We start from the raw sequence: 19,312 nt of genomic DNA, 5'->3' as shown, positions 1-19,312 counted from the left end.
TAGAGGAAAGCAAAAAAAAATAGAGAGCAGAATTAATACGCTTGCCCGACATGTGACCGTTTACAAACTTTCCAATTCCTTCCCGACTTCGGTTGCAATTTAAGGTAGAAGAGAGTTTAAAAAAGGCAATATCACACTCACAAACTTGCACGGGGTACTTTTACGGCGGGACTGTTCGGCACGTTCGTCGTAATGTACGTCATCGGGGTGGACGGTGAAGTACCCGCAGGCGCGGCGATGATGACGGCCGGCGTGCTGGAGTTGTTGTTCATGGCCGAGGCGGCCACTACGGCTGACGAGAGAGCGCTGGCCGTCGTCGTGGTGGTCGGGAAGGAGGCTACCGTCGCCATTGTTGTCGTTGTTGTCGTCATCGTAGTGGAGTTGCTCGCCGTCGCCACGGCTGTGCTGGTCTCAGCCGGGTGTACGGTGCTGTTGGTACTGGTTGAACTAAACGGAACGACGTTGCTGCTGCTGTTGCTATTGCTGCTGACGTTGGACGGAACCAACGGTGGTAGTGGTATCGCAGACGATACCGCAGAACCGGCCGATGGTGTGCCCGTCCGCAGAGGAGTAATTGCAGCCAGAGCGGGCGTTGCCGTGGAGGTCACAGCGCCCGATGAAGGGGTCGTTCCACCACTGGTAATGAGAATGCTACCGGCTTGTGTCTGTAGCTGTTGCTGCTGCTGCTGCTGTTGTTGCTGAATCCGGGCCGCTGTCTGTGCAATCATCTGCGATGTACCGCTCAATATTGCATGCGATCCGCCGACGATCACGATCGAAGAATTGCCAGGACCTGCGCCGGTAAGTGCTTTCAGATGACCACCGCCGGGCAGACTGGTGGCGACAAGTGGCGGTGGCACGGGAGTGTTGGAACGATTCGCACCGGTTAACGCACCCACCGGCGGCACCTGGTGGTTCGTTACGAGCGTTTGCTGTTGCTGCTGATTGCCAACAGTGTCCAGCTTGCTGACCAGCGTCATCTGTTGCTGCTGCTGCTGCTGCTGCGTCGGCACAAGCGTGTGCAACGGAGGCATCACGGACGGGTTGCCCAGCGACTGTCCGCCGCTAGCAAGCATAATATGCTTGGGAAGGATCGTTCCCGCCGGGACCGTGATGTTGTTTTTGGTAACGCTCACATTGTTACCGACCGTCGTCGTGGTTGAGCCGACGGGTTTCAGCATCGGTTGACCGCTACCGGCAGGCTGCAGTGTCGAGGTGATTGGAATGATCGTAGTCGTCTGCTTGTTCATCGCTACATTCGCACCGGCACCGAACTTCTGGCCGCCGCCGCCACTTTGCATCGGCACGGTGCTGCTCGTTATCGTGATGGACATGGACGAGTGTGCGACGGAAGACGCGGTACTAGCAATCGCTCCGGAAGCTATCACGCTCATGTTCGGCCCGGCTGGCGAGGACATGATTTGCATGGGCGTAGGGCCGGCAGTGGACCCACTGCCAGCTTGAAAGAGGGTCGTACCACCGCTGGGCGTAACCGTGATCGGCGTTATGATTGCCTGCTGCGGTTTCTGGTCGACCGCAACTGCATTTGCTGTCGCTTCGTTCGGGCCCTGACTGCCGCTGCTGCTGATCGGTGCTGGCGGTGGCGGGTGACTCTGCTGCTGGGCCGTGCTGGCAAACGTGTGCCCGGCCGGTATGGTGGGAATAATCTTCCCACTGGACAGTATCTTCTGCTGCTCCATAAACAAACGCTGCAGCACGGTGCAGATCTCCTTGTCCGACATTGTCTGCAGGTTCTTGATGGTGGGCAGCGGTTTGCTGTACATCGGATTGGCCGGATCGAACTCGGCCGGTATCATCAGCGAGGCGAGCAGGTTTTTGTTCTGCAGCTTTGTCGACAGCTGCTGTATCTGCTGCTGGACGCTCTTCAGATGTTGCTGCTTTTGCGGGGTCAGCTGAATCGTTTGCACCCGCTGCACCACGGCAGGCGTTCCGACCGCTAATGGCGTACTGCTGCTCAGGGATGCTGGGGCAGGAACTGCTGAATTCACACTGACTAATGGAGGCATCTGCTGCTGCTGTTGAGGTTGATTTTGAAGCTGTTGTTGCTGCTGTGTAACGATGTTGGCTCTGGCCTTCTTGATGGGTGTAGCCGTGACGGTAATGTTGTTACTGACTGGGGCTGCCGGTGCTGTGGCCGTAACGGTGGTGGAACCGATAGTACCTTTTACGACCATGGTTGTAGATCCAGCCAATTTCGCTGACTGATGTTGCTGAGGATGCACTTGAGCAACTAATGGTTGTATAGTTTGCTGTTGCTGCTGTAATTGCTGTTGCTGCTGTTGTATTTGCTGTTGCTGCTGCTGCTGCTGTTGGAGACTGTTGGTAACAAAGTTGTTCGGATTCACGGTTCCCACTATTTTGGTGCCAATCTTGGTCCCATCCTCCGCCAGTATCGGCTGTGCATGCTGACCAGGCTGCAGAACAACGCTTGGAGGAAACCCGCTCGGCATGGCATTGACTTTCACAACCGTCGGTTTCGAAGGACTGGCGGCGGCGGCTGCTGCTGCTGCTACTGCTTGCGTTTTATCCTGTTGCTTCTTTGATCGATTGCGTTTCGGTTTTTCCTTTACAACGTGATTAGAGTTTGCCCCATTGCTATTGTTATTTACTACTTTCGGAGCACCCGCTGGATTGTTGTTGGTAAGGATTTGCGTATTCGTCCCACCCTTCTGCACCGTTGACGGTGTAGAAGAAAGCTGCTGCTGCTGTTGCTGCTGTTGCTGTGACTGTGTAAGCGTCGGCGTTGGTCTCGTTTCGCTGGACTGTGTCACTTGGCCAACGTTGTTGAAGTGTATCTGTCCCTGCATCAAGCATTGCGCCAGCTGCTGCGCATTGATTCCCGTCGGTACGATCAGCACACGCTCCATCGGTCCGAGGGAGGCGGTCGTTTGGCCGGGGCTCAGCTGCGTTATCTGGTTGGTCAGTGTGTTCAGAGAGAACAGCTGCTGGTTCGGTCCAACCTTCGGCAGCTCCACCAGCTTGGGTGCGTTTGGATTTACCAACACAGTTTGTTGTTGTTGTTGCTGCTGCTGCTGCTGCTGCTGTGGCTGTTGCTGTGGCTGATGGTTCAAGATTGGTTCAATGCTCGTTTCCGGCTTGCGAATATGCTTCATGCTTTGCGGTTGGGGCTGCTGCTGTGCCTGCACCAAGTGGGGCTGACTATTGCCGGCAGCTGTTTGCATGTGCTGCTGCGCTATTGCCGTTGCTGTGCCAGATGGCTGGGAGGTAAAGACGGTTGTGATCGTCTGCTGTTGCTGCAAAAGTTGCTGCTGCTGCTGCTGTTGCATTTGTTGCATCTGTTGCTGTTGCTGCAACTGGTGTTGCAATTGCTGCTGCTGTTGCTGTTGTTGCAGCTGTTGCTGCTGCTGGAGTTGCAGCTGAGGCTGTCCAGGTTGGATAGTGACGGTGGTCGTAGTTCCGGGCGCTTTTTGCTGCACCTGTGCACTGACTGTGGCCACATTTTTGTTCTGCTGTTGCTGTGGGTGCGATGACACCACAATCTGGTGGGCCTGCTGCTGAGTGATGGGCACAGGGGCTGGCTGTTGCTGCTGCTGTACGGGAGCAATGGTGGCCGATATGGTACTGTTGCTGTTGGCGAGCGTTGCCTGCGGTGCTTTCGAGGGTTCGTTTACCAGCGTTATATTGCCCAGCGCACCGGACAGAATCGCCTGGAGGATGGTTTGCGATTCGGGAGTTTGCGGCTGGTTAATGTCGTGCTTTAGAATAAGCTGACTCGTTTCGGCCGCGATCGATAAGCTTAAGCTGCCCGTCAGTTGGGCAAGTATGCCCTGTGCTGTGGTCACCGGCGGTGGCGGTGGAGGAGGAGCTGCTGCTGCTGGTGCTGCGGCTGGTTGTTGTATTACGGTCGTCGTCGGCGTGATGGACGTTTGGTTCAGTTGCACTGTGGGTGTGACCACGACCGAGGGCTGCTGCTGTTGCGTGGTGAACACTACTCCACCGCTTCCACCTCCTCCGATGACGTTCGATTGGAGCGTGCTTGGCACAGTTTGCACAGTTTGCATATGCGATGGCTGCTGTTGCTGATGCTGCGAAACGGTAACCCCTCCTAACGTCGTCAGCACGGTGTGGTTTTGCTGCTGCTGCTGCTGCTGCTGCTGTGGCGGTTGCATCTGACTCTGGATGGTGATGGTCGACTGCGGCTGACTAACCGAAGACTGCAGCTGGGCCAGGCTCTGGTATTGGGCACCGACGGCATTCACCACCTTATTGTCGATGATTGGAGTGATTTGTATCTGATTGTTAATGGTGCCACCTTTCACCGCCTTGCTCTGGTTCGCCGTCGTACCGTCGACTTGTGAAATTTGAATATTGCCTATCTGCGTCGGTACCGCGCTGGTCGTACCGATTGTGTCGAACGATTTTTCTAGCTTTTTCCCGTTCTTCTTGCTGAGTGCGGCGCTGCCCGAGTTGCCGCCGCCCATCGTGACCGTCTTCTTCTTCGAGGCAGGCGAGGGAACGGACGAAATTTTACCACCGCTCGTAGATATCACAATCGACGTGGTCGTAGCTGTGCCGGAGGAGGAGGCGGCGCCAGATGCCATCGTTCCGCTGATCGGTGCCATGGTGGTGGTTACCATCGGCTGCTGCAGTGGCGTCGACGAAGCGGACGCAGCGCTGCTGACGGGTTTCGAAGAAGGCACCGCCAGATGAGGCTGCGCTTCGGCCATCAGCTGGTTTTGTATTTCGTTGATTTGGCTTTGCAGCGTTGGCGTTACCTGTGTGTTGTTCAGCACGTTGTTCATTAGGCTGTTTACGCAGATCGTGTTGCTGCTCTGCTGCATGGTCCCCGCGTTCGAGGTGGCCATTGACGAGGTGGTGGTAGTGTTGATGGCCTGCACGCTCGCGGTCGGTGCCACGGTCGCAATATTGACGATCTTCGACTCATCGTTCGCTGCACTGCCGAATCGTGGCAGCGACACGGTGTACGATGCCTGCCCAGAACTAGAATCGTTCGTGGGATCGATCGTGATCATGAACGACGGTGCATCCTGTTGCTGCACCGCCGTCCCAGTGGACGCTGGCGTGTTAGAGCCCGGAGTTTCGCCGGCCCCTTTCGACTCCTGCTGCCGCTCCATACCCGGTGTTGTTGTCGGTATCGAGATAGTGTAGGGAAATTCCACATTCTCCGAACCACCGGTGGAAGGTATCGTGATCATAATGTCACTTCCGTTTCCTCCAGCACTTGGCTGATTGGTCACCGGAGCACCCTGCTGCTGCTGCTGCTGCTGCGGGGCTTGCACAAGCATCTGTCCAGTGGCTGGTGGCCCTCCGGACATCATATCTTTGCCGGGATGCTGCTGCTGCTGCTGCTGCCCGCCAGAGTTATTAGCAGCGTTCATTGCGTCACTGTGCTGTATCACAATATTGGCAGGATATTCCACTCCACCGGATGGGTGGCTGCTGGCGGTGGTCAGCAGCGGCGGTGGTTCATCCGTGTCCATCAAATCGTCGTCATCAATGCCGATGCCGGAGATTTTCATCAGATTGGCCAAATCCAGCTTCCCCGTTGGTGTGTGCGTGCTGCCGTACGACGACGGTGAGCTGGGCGACGTTAGCCGTTCGACGGAGGCCGTCGTGGTGGACGCTATCGCGCCGGTAGACATTGGCACATGGCTGACGGCTGGCGCACTCGGTTGAACAATCATCGGTGCGGCCGTGGCGACCGGCGGTTGCATGATTGGTTTCACTTTCTTCTTGTTTCGTCGCTCCTTTTTAGGTTTTTCTACCTCAATCCGCGCGGCCGGCAAGGATAGGGCCGCCGCTGGCGGAGGCAGCTGATTTGACTGCTGCTGTATAGTCACCGCCGTTGCGTTTTGCTGCTGTAGCGTAGCGTTTGTGTGATTGAACAGTTGCTGTTGCTGCTGCTGCTGCTGCTGTGCTGCAATGGTTTGTGCTTGAATCTGTGCCTTTACACCGTCGGTTACGATCACCTGCTGGCCGGAGGCGGTAGTTAGAATGGGCGTACCGGGATGTTGATGATGGTGTCGCAATGTGTCCGTCGTAACGGTGGGAATAATTTGAGCCGTCTGTATCTGCCCATCGATCGTTGAGGTGGTCAATATCTGTTGACCGCCTGTCTGCTGCTGTTGTTGTGGCTGCTGCTGCTGCTGTTGCTGGGCAACTTGGGCGGGTTGCGTTTGTGGAGCGCCCTGAGCGTTCACCGTGATCGTATTGGACGCTCCACTCGGAGCGAATTGAATATTTTGAGCATTCACCACGATTTCCCCGGTCGGTGTGGATCCCGGTGCTGCTCCAGGGGTGGACGAGGGCGATACGAAGGTCGCTCCGCCCGGTGCCGCCGTCAGCTGCAGATTCACGCCGCCCAGCTGGTTCAGGTTGATGTTTTGGTTCTGCAGCCCGAAGCTGGCCTGCTGGAACTGGGCGGGCAGTGACGTGGTGAGCAACTGCCCGTTCAGCCCGTTCGGCATCTGTATCTGGGCTAGGTTGCCGTTCAGCTGCAGGTTCTGCAGCTGGGCGACGCCCTGGCTCAGCAGATGCTGGTTGATGGCGGCCGTGATTTGCTGCGGCTGCCGCTGGCCCTGCAGCCCCTGGATCTGCGTCAGCGGCACGCCCTGGTTCGTCTTCAGCCCGGAAATGTTCTGCTGCACCAGATTGCCCTGGGACGACACGATGAACGTGGGTGCGGTGGCCAGCTGCATCGTCCCGTTGGCGTTAAGTATCCGCAGCACCTGCTGGGGCTGCGGCTGCTGCAGCTGGGGCCGCGTGTTGTGTATCACCAGGCTCGGGGCGGCCAGCTGGGGCGTGGGCGGCCGCAGTATCAGCTGCACCCCCTGCGGCGTGTTCTGCTGCACCAGCACCGGCATCTGGTTGAGCAGCAACGGCTGCGCGTTAATGTTGCCCGCCGGCAGGATGATGGAACCGTTCTGGGGCGTGCCGGCGGTCTGTGGCTGCGTTGGCTGCTGCTGCGCTCCCGCCGGTTGCGCCGCCGTGGTAACCATTTGGCCGTGCACTTGGGCCGTGTTCGAGGCGGCACCGTGCGGCTGGGGCGGTGCGGCAGTGGTCGTGAAATGCACTTGGGTAGTGCCGCCGGCGCTCACCACCGTGCCCGCCTGCGAAACCTGAAGCTGGGCCGCCGGCAGCTGCGACACCACCGTCGGCAGCGAGACGGAGGTGACCGTTTTCGGCTGCGTGACGATCGTCTTCGTGCCGTGCACTACCGGTGTCGTGCCGTAGCTGGACACGTACGCCGTCGCCTGGTGGGGGCTTTGCTGCTGATGGTGCACCACGGTGGCCGTCGACGGGGAGGACGAGGTCGACAGCGTCGGCGACACCAGGGGCGTCGTGGTGGCCACCGGCTTGGGCAGAATCTGCTGCGGTCCCTTCACGCTGTGATGTTTCACGCTCGATACGCTGCCGCCAGGTGCCGGGGAGGTGGTCTGCAATCCTGCCCCGGTTATCACTAGCCCGCCGGCGGTCGCGACGCCCGCCGTGGCAACGGACGACGGTATCACGCTCGGCGCCACGGAAGTGGCTATGATTTGCTGCTGCACGAACTGTTGCTGGTGCGAGGGCGACTGCTGGATCGTGTGGAGCTGCTGCAGCGGTATGTGTTGCTGCTGAACGCTCGTTTGGTTTAGTTGTTGCTGCTGCTGCTGTTGCTGGGGGCTGGGCTGGGATACGATTGTTGTGGTGTGGCGCCCGCTCTGCTGCTGCAGCTGATGATGGTGCTGCTGTGCCGCCTGTGACTGGGTAATTGCAAACTGGGAACCTTGGAAAATTTGCACTATTTGATTTCCGGTGCCCACAACAGGATACTGCAAGGGAAAGCATGAACAAACAGACAGAGGCAATTAATCAAAAGCACGCTTTAGATATGTCTCACGGTACTCACCTGCTGAATGATAGGTTGCGGTGTCGGTGGCCTCATGTTTGTCGCGCTGGACGTTCCACCTGCCACGCCGGTGCCGCTGCCGGTAGTGACCAGTATCGAGCTGCCGTTCGGACTTGCGATCGGACTGGGACTGGCAATCGGGCTTCCGACGAATGATACCGCCGCGTGGTGCTGTTGGTACGGATTCTGCTGTTGTTGCTGCTGCTGCTGCTGCTGCTGCATTGCTTTTTTCGCCGCTTTCGGGCTACTGGCGGGGGGCAATGTTCCATGTCCATGGCCTGCATGTGACTGTTGGAGGAGGTGGTGATGTTGCTGCTGCTGTTGCTGCTGCTGTACAGCACTAACAGAGGACGACTTCCGACCCTTCTGTTGGGGAAGAATCCAATGAAAACGAAACCACGTTAATATAACTGACAAAATTCCAAACCCACATCATCGCCATACGTACCTTGTTGAGCGAAATGTTGTTGGAGCCGACTAGAGTCGTATTGAACTCATTGCCAGGCGTGGTCGAGATGCTGTAGGTCGTAGCGCCCGCCGGTGACTGCGTAGGGCTAGGACGGTACACCACTGTTCCGGCATTTGGGCTGGTGCTCAGTACTTGCTGCTGCTGCTGCTGCTGCTGCTGCTGCTGCTGCTGCTGGTGAACGATAGTGGATTGTTGCTGGCTAAATGATTGACGTCGTCCTGCAACACCGGTTTTGCGATCCTGCAAACCAAATCAAAGCCAAAGTTACCAGTTACATCTTATGTGCATCCTTTGCCCCATGCCAACACTTACTTGCTCCTGAGTCACATTACCGATGGTGCTGTTCGTCACCAGCAAAATGTCCTGCTGCTGGGAAAACGGTGACTGTGAAGGTGACGGCTGCAACCGAGGGCTCGCTGGTATCGATGGCGACGGGCTCGGTGTCAGAAATGGACCCGGAGGAGACAAAATACCTACAAATGGCGGATGATGCGATTTGGGAAATATTATTTAACACTGCCACAATGGAAAACTGTTCACGTTAGTGCTTATTTACAAAGAAGCAGGGGGGAGGTAACTAACAAAAAAAAGGCTTGGGTAGTTTCGGACGAGAGGAAATGGGGAGATCAAATCCTTCAACGTAAAACGAATGTTTTTTGGAGGCAGCATTGGGGAAACATGTTTACCGAATATCATCGTTTCATCGCAGTCGGAAGACGCCTTCCGCCCGGGAGTGTGGGGAGATATCGAGCACCGACACACTTCACATTACACTTTGCACACAACAACAGCACGTGCTTGTTTGAACCTACGTGAGCACAGTGGTTGCTGTTGCTGCAACACCTTCATTTCTCTATGATTCACTGAACGGGGTTTACCGACTCGTAAGGATAATGGGAACGCAAGGACTGTGCATTTCTTTGGCACAACATTCATATACATCACCAACAGACGGCTACATTATTTAACACCAACGACACACTATTTTGCAGACGGATTTTCCACCTCTACTTTTTCGTCTACGATTTACTACACTAAACACGTTCGAACTTGAACCATTAACTTCCTGCATTTCATAACTTTTGGATCTCGCTCGTAGAGTAGTATCCTTAGTAGACGGCAATTACACTCACTTAAGTATCACTGAAAACAGAATGGATTTTTACACATTATTCCAGGGTGCTCTCCCCGCGATGTGGCAGTTAAAGGGCGCACGCCATTTATCGATTTGCTGGTGGATGGCTTTACACAGCCACATTATCAAAGGCCACTCATATCCTTTCTACCAAACAACAACAAACGCCCACATTTATAAGTCCTTTGCGGGAGAGACGCGAGCAAACAACTCCAACAGGGGGCTCACTATTGCCACAAGAACAAAAGCAAAATGCCATTAACACTCCGAGGGATCGAAAAGACGTCGCGTTTTCTCTTGTCTAATGAAGAAAAGATGCAAATGCTGCTGTTGCTGCTGCTGAAAAAGCTAAACAGAGGTATAGCCCTTTTTTATCCCTCACAATCAAACACACAGCGCCAGAGAGAGCATTAAAAAAAACGCGAAACAAAAACCCAACACTGGAGACTTGAGGTTCGTTACACCTAATCGAAAGAGATATACGTATATTGGAAAGACGACACACACCGTTATTTGGCAGCTTCTCTCATTCATAGGCACACGCGCACTACCATCACGCAACAGCCAGCAGCAGCAGCAGCAGTTGGGAAGGAAAAACAGCAGCACAAAAACAGTAATAAAGTGTGTAATACTTTCTCCGCCGAAAGGACACGCAAACACACACTGCGAGAGAGAGAGAGCGAGCGAGCGAGCGAGAGAGGCAGTTGGAGAGCGTTAGACGAAGACGCGAAGTCCTTGCTGGAGCTCCCGCTCTCCGGATGTACTAAAGGAAGTTGTATCGCGTGTGACACCCTCTTCGTAAGTCGCCGCTAAGTGACGTTGCTGTTGTTGTTGCCGTTGTGGTGACACTGTGTTCCGTTGCGGATGGAAGTGGGGGATGATGGTTGGGACGGTCCCCGTCCGCCAGGATCGTCACACTTGCATGAGAGCGCCTACTAAGAGAGTGCGGCGCCAACAGCAAAGAGAGAGAGCAGCAACCACAGGAGCAACGCAAAAAAATGGGAGGACGACATAGCGAGCATCGCATCTCGCGCTTTCCGCGAGCGGTCGCGTTTGATGGGAAAAAATTCCTTTGTTTGTCACGCAAAGAGAATCGCACGGAACGTAGAGAAGCCACCAATAACAACAACAACAACAACATCACCTTGCCCACCCGCTACTACTGTGGGGTGATAATAGGTAATGTGTTGCAATTGTTGGGCAAATTGTTGGTTTTCACACACGAAGAAAGAAAAAGGAAACATTTTTACACCAAACACACAACAAATTGCCCGTCGATTGAAGGCGGAGTGTAGTTCGGTGGTTTGGTGTGTGCGTGTGTGCGTGGGTGTATTTACAAATTAGCATCACGTGAAGAATGGTATCAAGTATCAAATCATCCACTCACACACCCTTTTGTACGCCAACATATTTGGAGCTAAATGCCACTGATTTTCAGCACTGATTGATTGATTCTGCTTTGTTTGTATAATACAAATTTTCTTTAAAGTAATGCAGCTTTTTCACAGGCATTCTTCATTATTCACAATGTCACAAACACACATACACACCCTTTCGTAATACCCCTTTTTTCTATGCACCCCTTTTTCTAATGCACATTTGCTCAACATTTCCACATACTTTTGTTGGAACACACACAAATTTTCTAATAAACACTATCACCTTTACCTATGCTTTTCTTAATTCTAGTAACACATCTATCTCTGCACACACAAGGCCACCAACACCACATCCTCCCCTCCAGACCGATCGGAGTGCAATGCAGCCGCGTGTGTGTCACGGGCATAGAGCGACGAGAATGGAACCACACCGATGCCCAATTTTCTAAGCGCATATACGCATCATACCCCATCCTTCTTTTGGCGCTCGCAATCTCTCTTCGTTCGAATGTCGACTACTGATTTACCACCATCGATCCATCACAACACCTCCCCACCAACAACTACTATCCGTCGCCGTGCACTGGCAATCGCGCATCAGGGCCCGTTGATGAGAGCTGCGCTTTTTTACAGCCTTTCGAGGCGGAGAACTAATAACTACAACACACGAGGACGGTACAGCGATTCCTCCGCAACTGGCAGTGCAGTTCGGCAAGAGGGCACCCTAATAGTGCGCACAGCAGAGCGCACATCCTAATAGGGCAGAAGAAGATCGACGGAACGACCGCTCTCGGAAATGCTTTGCATCTCGCGCGTCTACTAGAACTCGTGTCTGTCTCTCGCCGAACCTTTGCTCGAGAGATCCAGCAGCAGCAGAAGAAACCCCCATTTGCTCTCCCCGTTCTTCGTGGCCTTCTTGTGCGTTCCTCTTCCGCAGATGTGGAAAGATTCATTTCCCGATTCTTCCGTTCCGTCCGACCACGTGTGTCCGTCTCCGACAAAACCCAGTTGCAGCAGTTGCGAGTGTGTGTGTGTGTCGCTTCCGGCTGTCGTAACAAAGGTACGCATAGCAGTTCACAGTGTCACTGTAAGAAGATGTAGAGCCAGAAGAAATAGCAACCGTTTTGTACCCAGAAACGAGCGCCACATGAGTGTTCTTTTCGTGATGTGTTTGTATGGTTTGTTGTTCGCCGTTTCACCAGTGCATTGAATGGGACAGAATGGGGCAACAGAAGGGGGAACAACTGGTAAGGGCTAGCAATTGCTCTCCATTTTAGAACACGAACAGCAGCAAACTAAGAGCTGGTGTGGCTCTTAGCACAAGCGCCCGAGCACTCTCCGGAAATATTTACATCAACAAGCGTCCTCTCGTTGTTGTTGCTGCTGCTGCTGCGAACTCCCGATGAGATCTCCCAACTGATGCGTATCCTGAGCGTGTTTTGTGTCTGTTTTTGTGTGGTGGTGGTGGTGGGTTTGCCCGAGAGAGAGAGAAAAAAGGATGACGAGTCGCGCTATAATAGTAAAAGCACACCGCAAAAGGCTACGACGTCATAGAGAAGAGTTGACCAGGAATTACGTCCACCCACCCACTCTCCTTCCCGTCAAATTTGAAGAATTTCGATTAGTTCTCATCCCCCGTATCCCCCTTCAACTTACTCCATTTTTAAGAGTTTTAGTAAGTAATTATATAAAAGCACGCTAAAGAAAGTACCGTGCGAGAAAAGAAGAACACGTTTGTTTGTTTTGATTAACACGTTGATGCAAGCGATGAATTATTCAACCAATGTGCTTCCGTTGGTCCAGCGACACGCGAGTCACGCGTTGTAAGGTCATTTTTTCGTAATTTCTTTAGATTACAATCTCGTCACATTTGTTAAATATTTAACACCATCTTTAATCTGTTATCTTTTATTGCACAATTTTTACACAAATTTACGCATACACTTAACATTGCGCATCGTAAGCAAAAGCTCACTCAACTCATCATGGTGAGGAAATTGAAACAGAACAGAAGCAAATAATACACACACTCACGTATGCAAACATCATCCGACGCGTGGTTCATAGGGAACTCACGTCGTCGGTCAGTTCATTACACCCATCTTACGTGCTTTGTTTAAGTAGCATCAACACACACACAAAAAGGGACGAAAAACAAATATATCCTTTTTCTAATTATGCACAAAATTTCACACTCCAATCGATATCAATGTTTGTTCTTCTGGTTGCTTTTCACAATTCTACACAATTCCGCGAGAGTACAACTGTGCAGCAGCGAACAGCACACTCACTCACGATCAAACACAACACACGTTTATGCCTTTAATTAATTCCATCCTGCTCCTTCGTTGCCATCGATAGCGACGACGCCGACGACGACGCTACACAAACCGCATCTCAACCGCGGCAGCAGTTCGATGATGATGGTCCCGAGAATGCTCGGGAAAATGCTCGCCAGGTCGGAAAAATACCCACACATCAAGAGCGACCGGGAATGGACGCCCGCGCGACCAGCTCGTGTGTCACCAGCCGCCTAGATGAATCCTGGAACCGTTGTTCCGGCGAGTTTTTTGTTCCCTCGTCTTACACTCTCATCGTTTCTTTTTTGCCCAGCTCTCGTCCTTTTTCTCAAACGAACGGCCGTCCCTTATTTGTCAGTGTGTGAGCACAGAAAACCCACACACACAACCATACTGATCCTTTTTTTTTTGGTCTTTTGCGCTACACTGCATCGCCCCGTCGTCCTTTGTAGCACACCACTACCAACGCGCGCACATGCCACACACAAAAAAAGGGCTACGAAGGAACAAAACACGGCTCTCGAGACGCGTGCAGGACAGCTTCCCGGTTCGCGTTACGAATTACGCAAACACACACACACACACAGACATACACAGAGACGCTTCCGTCAGCCGTCACAAGTGTCCTGAAGGGTTCTCGCACCCATACAACCTTACCCAAACCCACACTCGCTCGATGCTGTGTGCTGTGTGTGCTGCTCTACGTGACTCCGTGCGGTGGAACAGTTGTGTTACCATCACCCCCATCACCACCAACACACACACACACACACACACACAGCTCTCGGCTGCAGTCAGCGTCATCCCAAACATCACATTCTCGTTTGCCGGCAACGAGATTACAATGGCAAGTACACAGCATCCTGTGTGTAACATGTGCGCGCGTCCTGCCATGAAAAAAGCCGATACTTTGCTTCCGTTCGCTTTCGGTTGGATCTTCTTACAACGCAGTTGCGGAGCGTACAGACCAGCACAATCTCGTCACGTCACGTGTGCACGACGCACATGTATGTAATGGGTTTGCGTTTGAAATTCGTTCCGTTGTACAACCATCTTGGGATGTTTGGTTTGTGTAAGTTAACCGACACAACAAAAAAAAAACGTTTCAGTCCAATGCACGATATGATGAAATCAAACCAATTGTCCTTTTTATCACACTTCCTCCAAAGAGGCCCACGACATGTGCACACACACACACACGCACATGGCATGCGTGCGTGCGCGCGCGCGTTCGCTCGTCCCCCTGGTGGTGATAAGCATCATCATTCACGCGGGGTAGAGTAGGGCGAGAACGGGCGAGAACTGACGGGACGGAAACTGGGGCGGCTTTTCTTGTTGAGTTTTTGAAGGTACGTACACGGGAATCGATTTCCGCCACCAGAGCTCTCGCTGCTCACTGTACTCACCACACCGCCCCAGTAGTTTGCGCCCATTGCGCGGGTGTGTGTTTTTGATAGCTTTGTCTGTAAATCATTCACCAGGACACCACTTTCTCTCGCAGTCACTCTTTTTCTCTCTAACGCGTGTGGTGTTCGCCGCTCTATCGGTACAGAGCACCCACTCATTTACGGGCGCCCTCTGGACGGGCTGTATCGGCCGGGGGAGTTTTCTGGATGAGGCACAACAATCCAGAGAGAGAGAGAGAGAGAGAGAGAGAGAGAGAGAGAGAGAATCAACGTGCCCGGAGTGAAAGGATGCTGAAAATCGAATACATCAATCTGTGGGAACGCCGCGATACGGCAGGCGATGGTGTTAAGCGAACGCTGAAGAGATAGATAGAGAGACAGAGAGACAGCGAGAGTTTTTGTGTATGCTATTTGTTCATTCATCGCATACGCATGCAAAAAGAAAGGATGTTTGATGGAGCAGAGATTTGGACGGCAGCAGAAACATGTTACATCCTTTCTCGTCAACGTTGCTGTCAGCGCCATTGATTAGTAGATTGTGTATGTATGTATATTTATATGTGTGTGTGAGAAAAAAGAGCATTTAAAATGTAGATTTTTGGTTTAATTAGCCACATAACATACAGGAAAATGGCGAAACAACAAGGTTGAACAAATCAGAATATTAACTGCATTGCTCTGTCATACAAACGCAGTGAATCTTTATACTTAAAAGATTATTTTCCTCTTTTGATATTTTTTTAATTTGTAACAAAATTGACAAATAGTTGATTGTTTGTCTAATACATATATTATTAAAATAATTACATTTTGCGTTAAAATTCCAGACGGTCATTAATAATTGTTTTTTATACACAACACTTGGTCTGAATTAGTCTCGTACTCGCGACCTACAATGTGACAGGCCGATCGCTTATCATGTTACCACGAAGCAGTTCTCTCTCTGCACAGGTAAAGTTTAAACAAAAGCTGCAAGTAAACTTATAATATCACACGCGTTAATTTCTTATCGCTACTATTTTACTACTTATACCAATTATGTAGCAAATACAAGAAATAGGTCGCATTAATTGCAAATTACCATACCCAAACCAAAAACAGTCCCATCATCATCACCTTTGAAAAACAGAAGAGCATAGTCAACATAAATCACTCCATATGATGCATAGTGCTATGCAATTTATTATTACTTTTGCAACTCGCGGAACAGTCGTTCAACAAGCTGTGGTCGGAAAGTTCATGGCATCGAAAATGACGGCCCCGGAGACTGCACTAAGCGCCCGCGTAACGAATCACACCGCACCCAGCAATGGGGTACGATGGACGGTACACCCCAAACCATCCGGTGTGTGTATATGTGTGTTTGCCAACATTGTCGACGAAAGATCCAGGGGCCGCGGCAGCAGTAAGCCACCAGGTTTTCCCGGTTAGAGAAGGACACAGTAATCATTAGTAGCAAACTATGCGGCTGCATTTCGAACGGAACGCGTAGCAGCTTGTGTGTGCACACCCGTGGCAAAGCGAGAAACACATAAAGTGCATGAGGAATTGACAAAATCGATAAGCTATCGTCGTTCCACAGCCACCCACCCAGCATCCTTCCTGTAACCGTAGCAACCGTTGCCGGGCAGCGTGATTTGTGTTGCTGGCCGGGGCGAGGTCTGGACCGACCGGATGTGGATGTCGCGGATCGACTGAACGGGGTTTCACTGGCAATTGCATCCTCCTGCGGCTGCTGCTGTTGCTGCTGCTGCTACTGCTACACTTTCGATGCAATGTTTTGAAATATTTTAATTACGTCGCTCTCTTCTCTGGGTGGTTCTTCTACGTTTCGCTTTCGCCCTGTCCTATGTGTTATGTTTGCTTGCTGTTGCGAACTTAAAAATAAGCAGAATTTGCGCTATAGTAACGAAGTTATAATGTATGCATGCTGTTGCAGGCAACGACAGGCGTTGCCAAACGATACAAGGCACTGCGGGACACACATTGTAAGCCACCGCGAGGCAAGCAGCAATCAATAGAACCCCGCGCTAGAGCTAATAGAAAAGAATCAAGTTGAAATAGGAGTTTTTGTTATTGCTGTTAAGCTATGTAAAAAATGAATACGGGATGCTTTTTTTTCGCGCACCACAGGACGGATTAGCTGGCACACAAAGGCAAGGAACCTATTCCGTTGATACTGAAGCGTGTAATTCAGATTAATTTAATTTGTGTGACGAGCCGTACTAACAGACAGTGATTTAGTTTATAGTTCAAATTAATTCGTGGAATAAATTCAATGATACAAACATTTTTTGTTGAAATTACTTTGCGTAAGAATAAAAAAAATGTGTTGCATACTAAACAGATAAAACGAAAACAATTGAATAGAATAAAAAATAGTTCCAACTACACAAACCCTTTCCTTCTAAAACTAGATGCTGTTTCATTATTCCAGCTCGCAAGGAATATTTTCTGGAGACAACCGTCACACTGAATATTTCCTCATTTCCAATGCAACACTACTGCACTATAATAATCACAAACAATGATGAGACAGTCTTTGCAGCATAAACACCCGTACTCGACACTCCGCCAGGATGCACGTGACAATGACTCGCAGCACCCGCAAGGATTGCAATGCATAAGAAAACACGATTAAATCATTGCACAATCGGACGCAGCTCGGCGCACAAATGAACAGGTGTTTGCCGCTGCCTCATTTGCATTAACAGCAAGCGCCACAAACAGAGCGCAACATCAAACCGCAACACACACCGGGCTGGCTGGCAGGCTGTCGGCGTTCGTTTGCGATTGTTTTTGGAACGTTTGTCCAATCAATTATGTCGTCGCTTTTTGGATGAATAGATATGCTGCTCTGCTCTGGAACGTGGAATGTGCCAGCAGGAAACCGGGTGCTGGTGTTCAAGGGTGCGAGATACACCAGCAATGGGGAAAGTAAACGAAATTAACTATCCATAAACATACTAGTGCTCCGGTTGGGTCTGCTTACCGGTCATAGTGCCCTGTCGGGATGGAATTCCTCTGGCCGGTACGTTTCAATGAACGGAAGTCAATCGCGTTCTGCCGTGACAGATTGCTCCTCTTCGCACTCTCGCTCATTAGTCAGGGTAAGAGTAATTGTTATTTTAATCGCACCCGAACGCAATCAATTCACTTTGTCGCTCGTGAAATCAACCACGTTCCAAAGTTGATCCCTTTTTGGATGAAGGCGTCGTGCTGTGGTTTCTTGTTAATGTCTAAACTCATACGCTATTACGAGTAGTAAAGCGCTTCTTGTATGTCATTATAATAGGTGGCTACATTTACAACAATTGACCCATTCAAGTCATCCACAAGCTGTCAGTTTAACTCGACTCGACCACCAACATAGTGAGTGCTGGATTTGGACACGAAACAGTAACCATAAAGATTGAGCACCGTGTTTTGCCATGGCAGCATCATAAAACTGTAAAGTGTATGCAAACACACACACTCACACTAACACACTTATAAATAGCGTTGCAAATCAACCCTTAACCAACCCCGCACCCCATTCCGTTGCACGGTTGACGTTTGGAAGGGGAGCTGCCACTAGCGATCGTTCGGCTGACGTTTAATGATGATGATGAGGTTAAATCCGCTGCTACATAACATTGCATTGTAACTACGGACACGCCTGATGGACTATGACCACCCTTCTCCCTTCTATTTGCATGGTGTTTTAGCTCACACATACGTACACACACACGCACGCACAATCCACCCGTGTCCAGTGTTTCAGCGTCAGCAGTGTTCGAAAATTTATGCACCACATTGTGGCCGTTTCGGGCTACGGACGCGCACGCACACGCACAGTATCGAGTCACCGTGCGTCCTTGCTGTCAGTGAGCACCTACTATTTTTACTATTATTATTATTTTCACTTTGGTAATTCGGTTCGCGGCTTATCGCGACACTACGCCACCGTCTAATTACCGTTTAATAGTCCCGCCGTAACTGGGTTGTCTCGGTTTTTGGATATTATATTGCCACCGCCACCACCAAGCCAAGCCTAACATCACGCAGAGACAGTTACAGACGGCGTGGCTCTCGTCGTACGCAGCTCATAAATATGCTTCTGCTGCAGGTGGTGGTAGTACACAATGCGGTTCTCGAGCGTGTCGATTGGATGTATCGCCAGTCAAATTAGCCAACCAGACAAAGTTCAAGGTTGGCGGCGTGGTGCAGTGTGTGGTGCATGTGCATCAGCCATACTACCTGTGCTGCGAGTGGGCCCAGTCTTATCAGTGAAATGGAGGGTTCGCGAGGCCTTGGCAAGAGCGCTAACCATCACGTGTGTCGAATTTCAGCGCTGTGCTCGGAAAGCATAAATTACATGCGAGTGTTGATGAGGATGCTGGCTTTAACGATGAAAAGGTATTGATTGTGAAACTAGTAAAGAACTGACTTTATGCGGTGTCGTGTAACCCAGTACAGCCTCTTTATCAGCTAGGTAGGTTGTAACGCTCGCAAAACATAAAACGAATTGGAAGTAGAACGAACTTATTTATCGTTCCGTTTGTGTTAAAAGTGGTTTCTGAGCACTTTATGCGTATATGGAGAGAGTGGTGTTAGAAGCAGGATGAACAATGATGTTAGAACAAACGATGTTAACAGTATCAGTGTATCGAGTTAACAGTCATTAGAGGTGCACTTTCAATCGACCACTCATTAACGGAAGCCAAAGTTATCGGTCACAGTCCATTAC

General features: G+C 51.3%; 1 protein-coding gene across 5 annotated transcripts in view; it reads right to left on the bottom strand.

Annotated features, from left to right (window-relative positions):
* Positions 1-19,312, bottom strand: part of LOC5667626 (mucin-5AC) — a 45,809-nt gene that overhangs the window by 7,959 nt on the left and 18,538 nt on the right. For 3 of the 5 annotated variants that reach the window (XM_061649109.1, XM_061649108.1, XM_061649113.1), the window contains exons 2-5: positions 8,676-8,836; positions 8,343-8,603; positions 7,895-8,260; positions 142-7,817 (exon numbers count right to left, since the gene is read on the bottom strand). In XM_061649109.1, the coding sequence (XP_061505093.1) occupies positions 142-7,817; positions 7,895-8,260; positions 8,343-8,603; positions 8,676-8,836 (8,464 nt within the window). Of the gene's footprint in view, positions 1-141; positions 7,818-7,894; positions 8,261-8,342; positions 8,604-8,675; positions 8,837-9,049; positions 9,507-11,166; positions 11,328-11,404; positions 12,442-19,312 lie in introns of those variants that run through there. The other 2 variants (XM_061649110.1, XM_061649111.1) reach the window with 2 other exon arrangements.

Source organism: Anopheles gambiae, chromosome 2, assembly GCF_943734735.2.
Source record: "Anopheles gambiae chromosome 2, idAnoGambNW_F1_1, whole genome shotgun sequence".
NCBI classification, from domain to species: Eukaryota; Metazoa; Arthropoda; class Insecta; order Diptera; family Culicidae; genus Anopheles; species Anopheles gambiae.
This window is presented reverse-complemented; position numbering and strand designations above follow the sequence as displayed.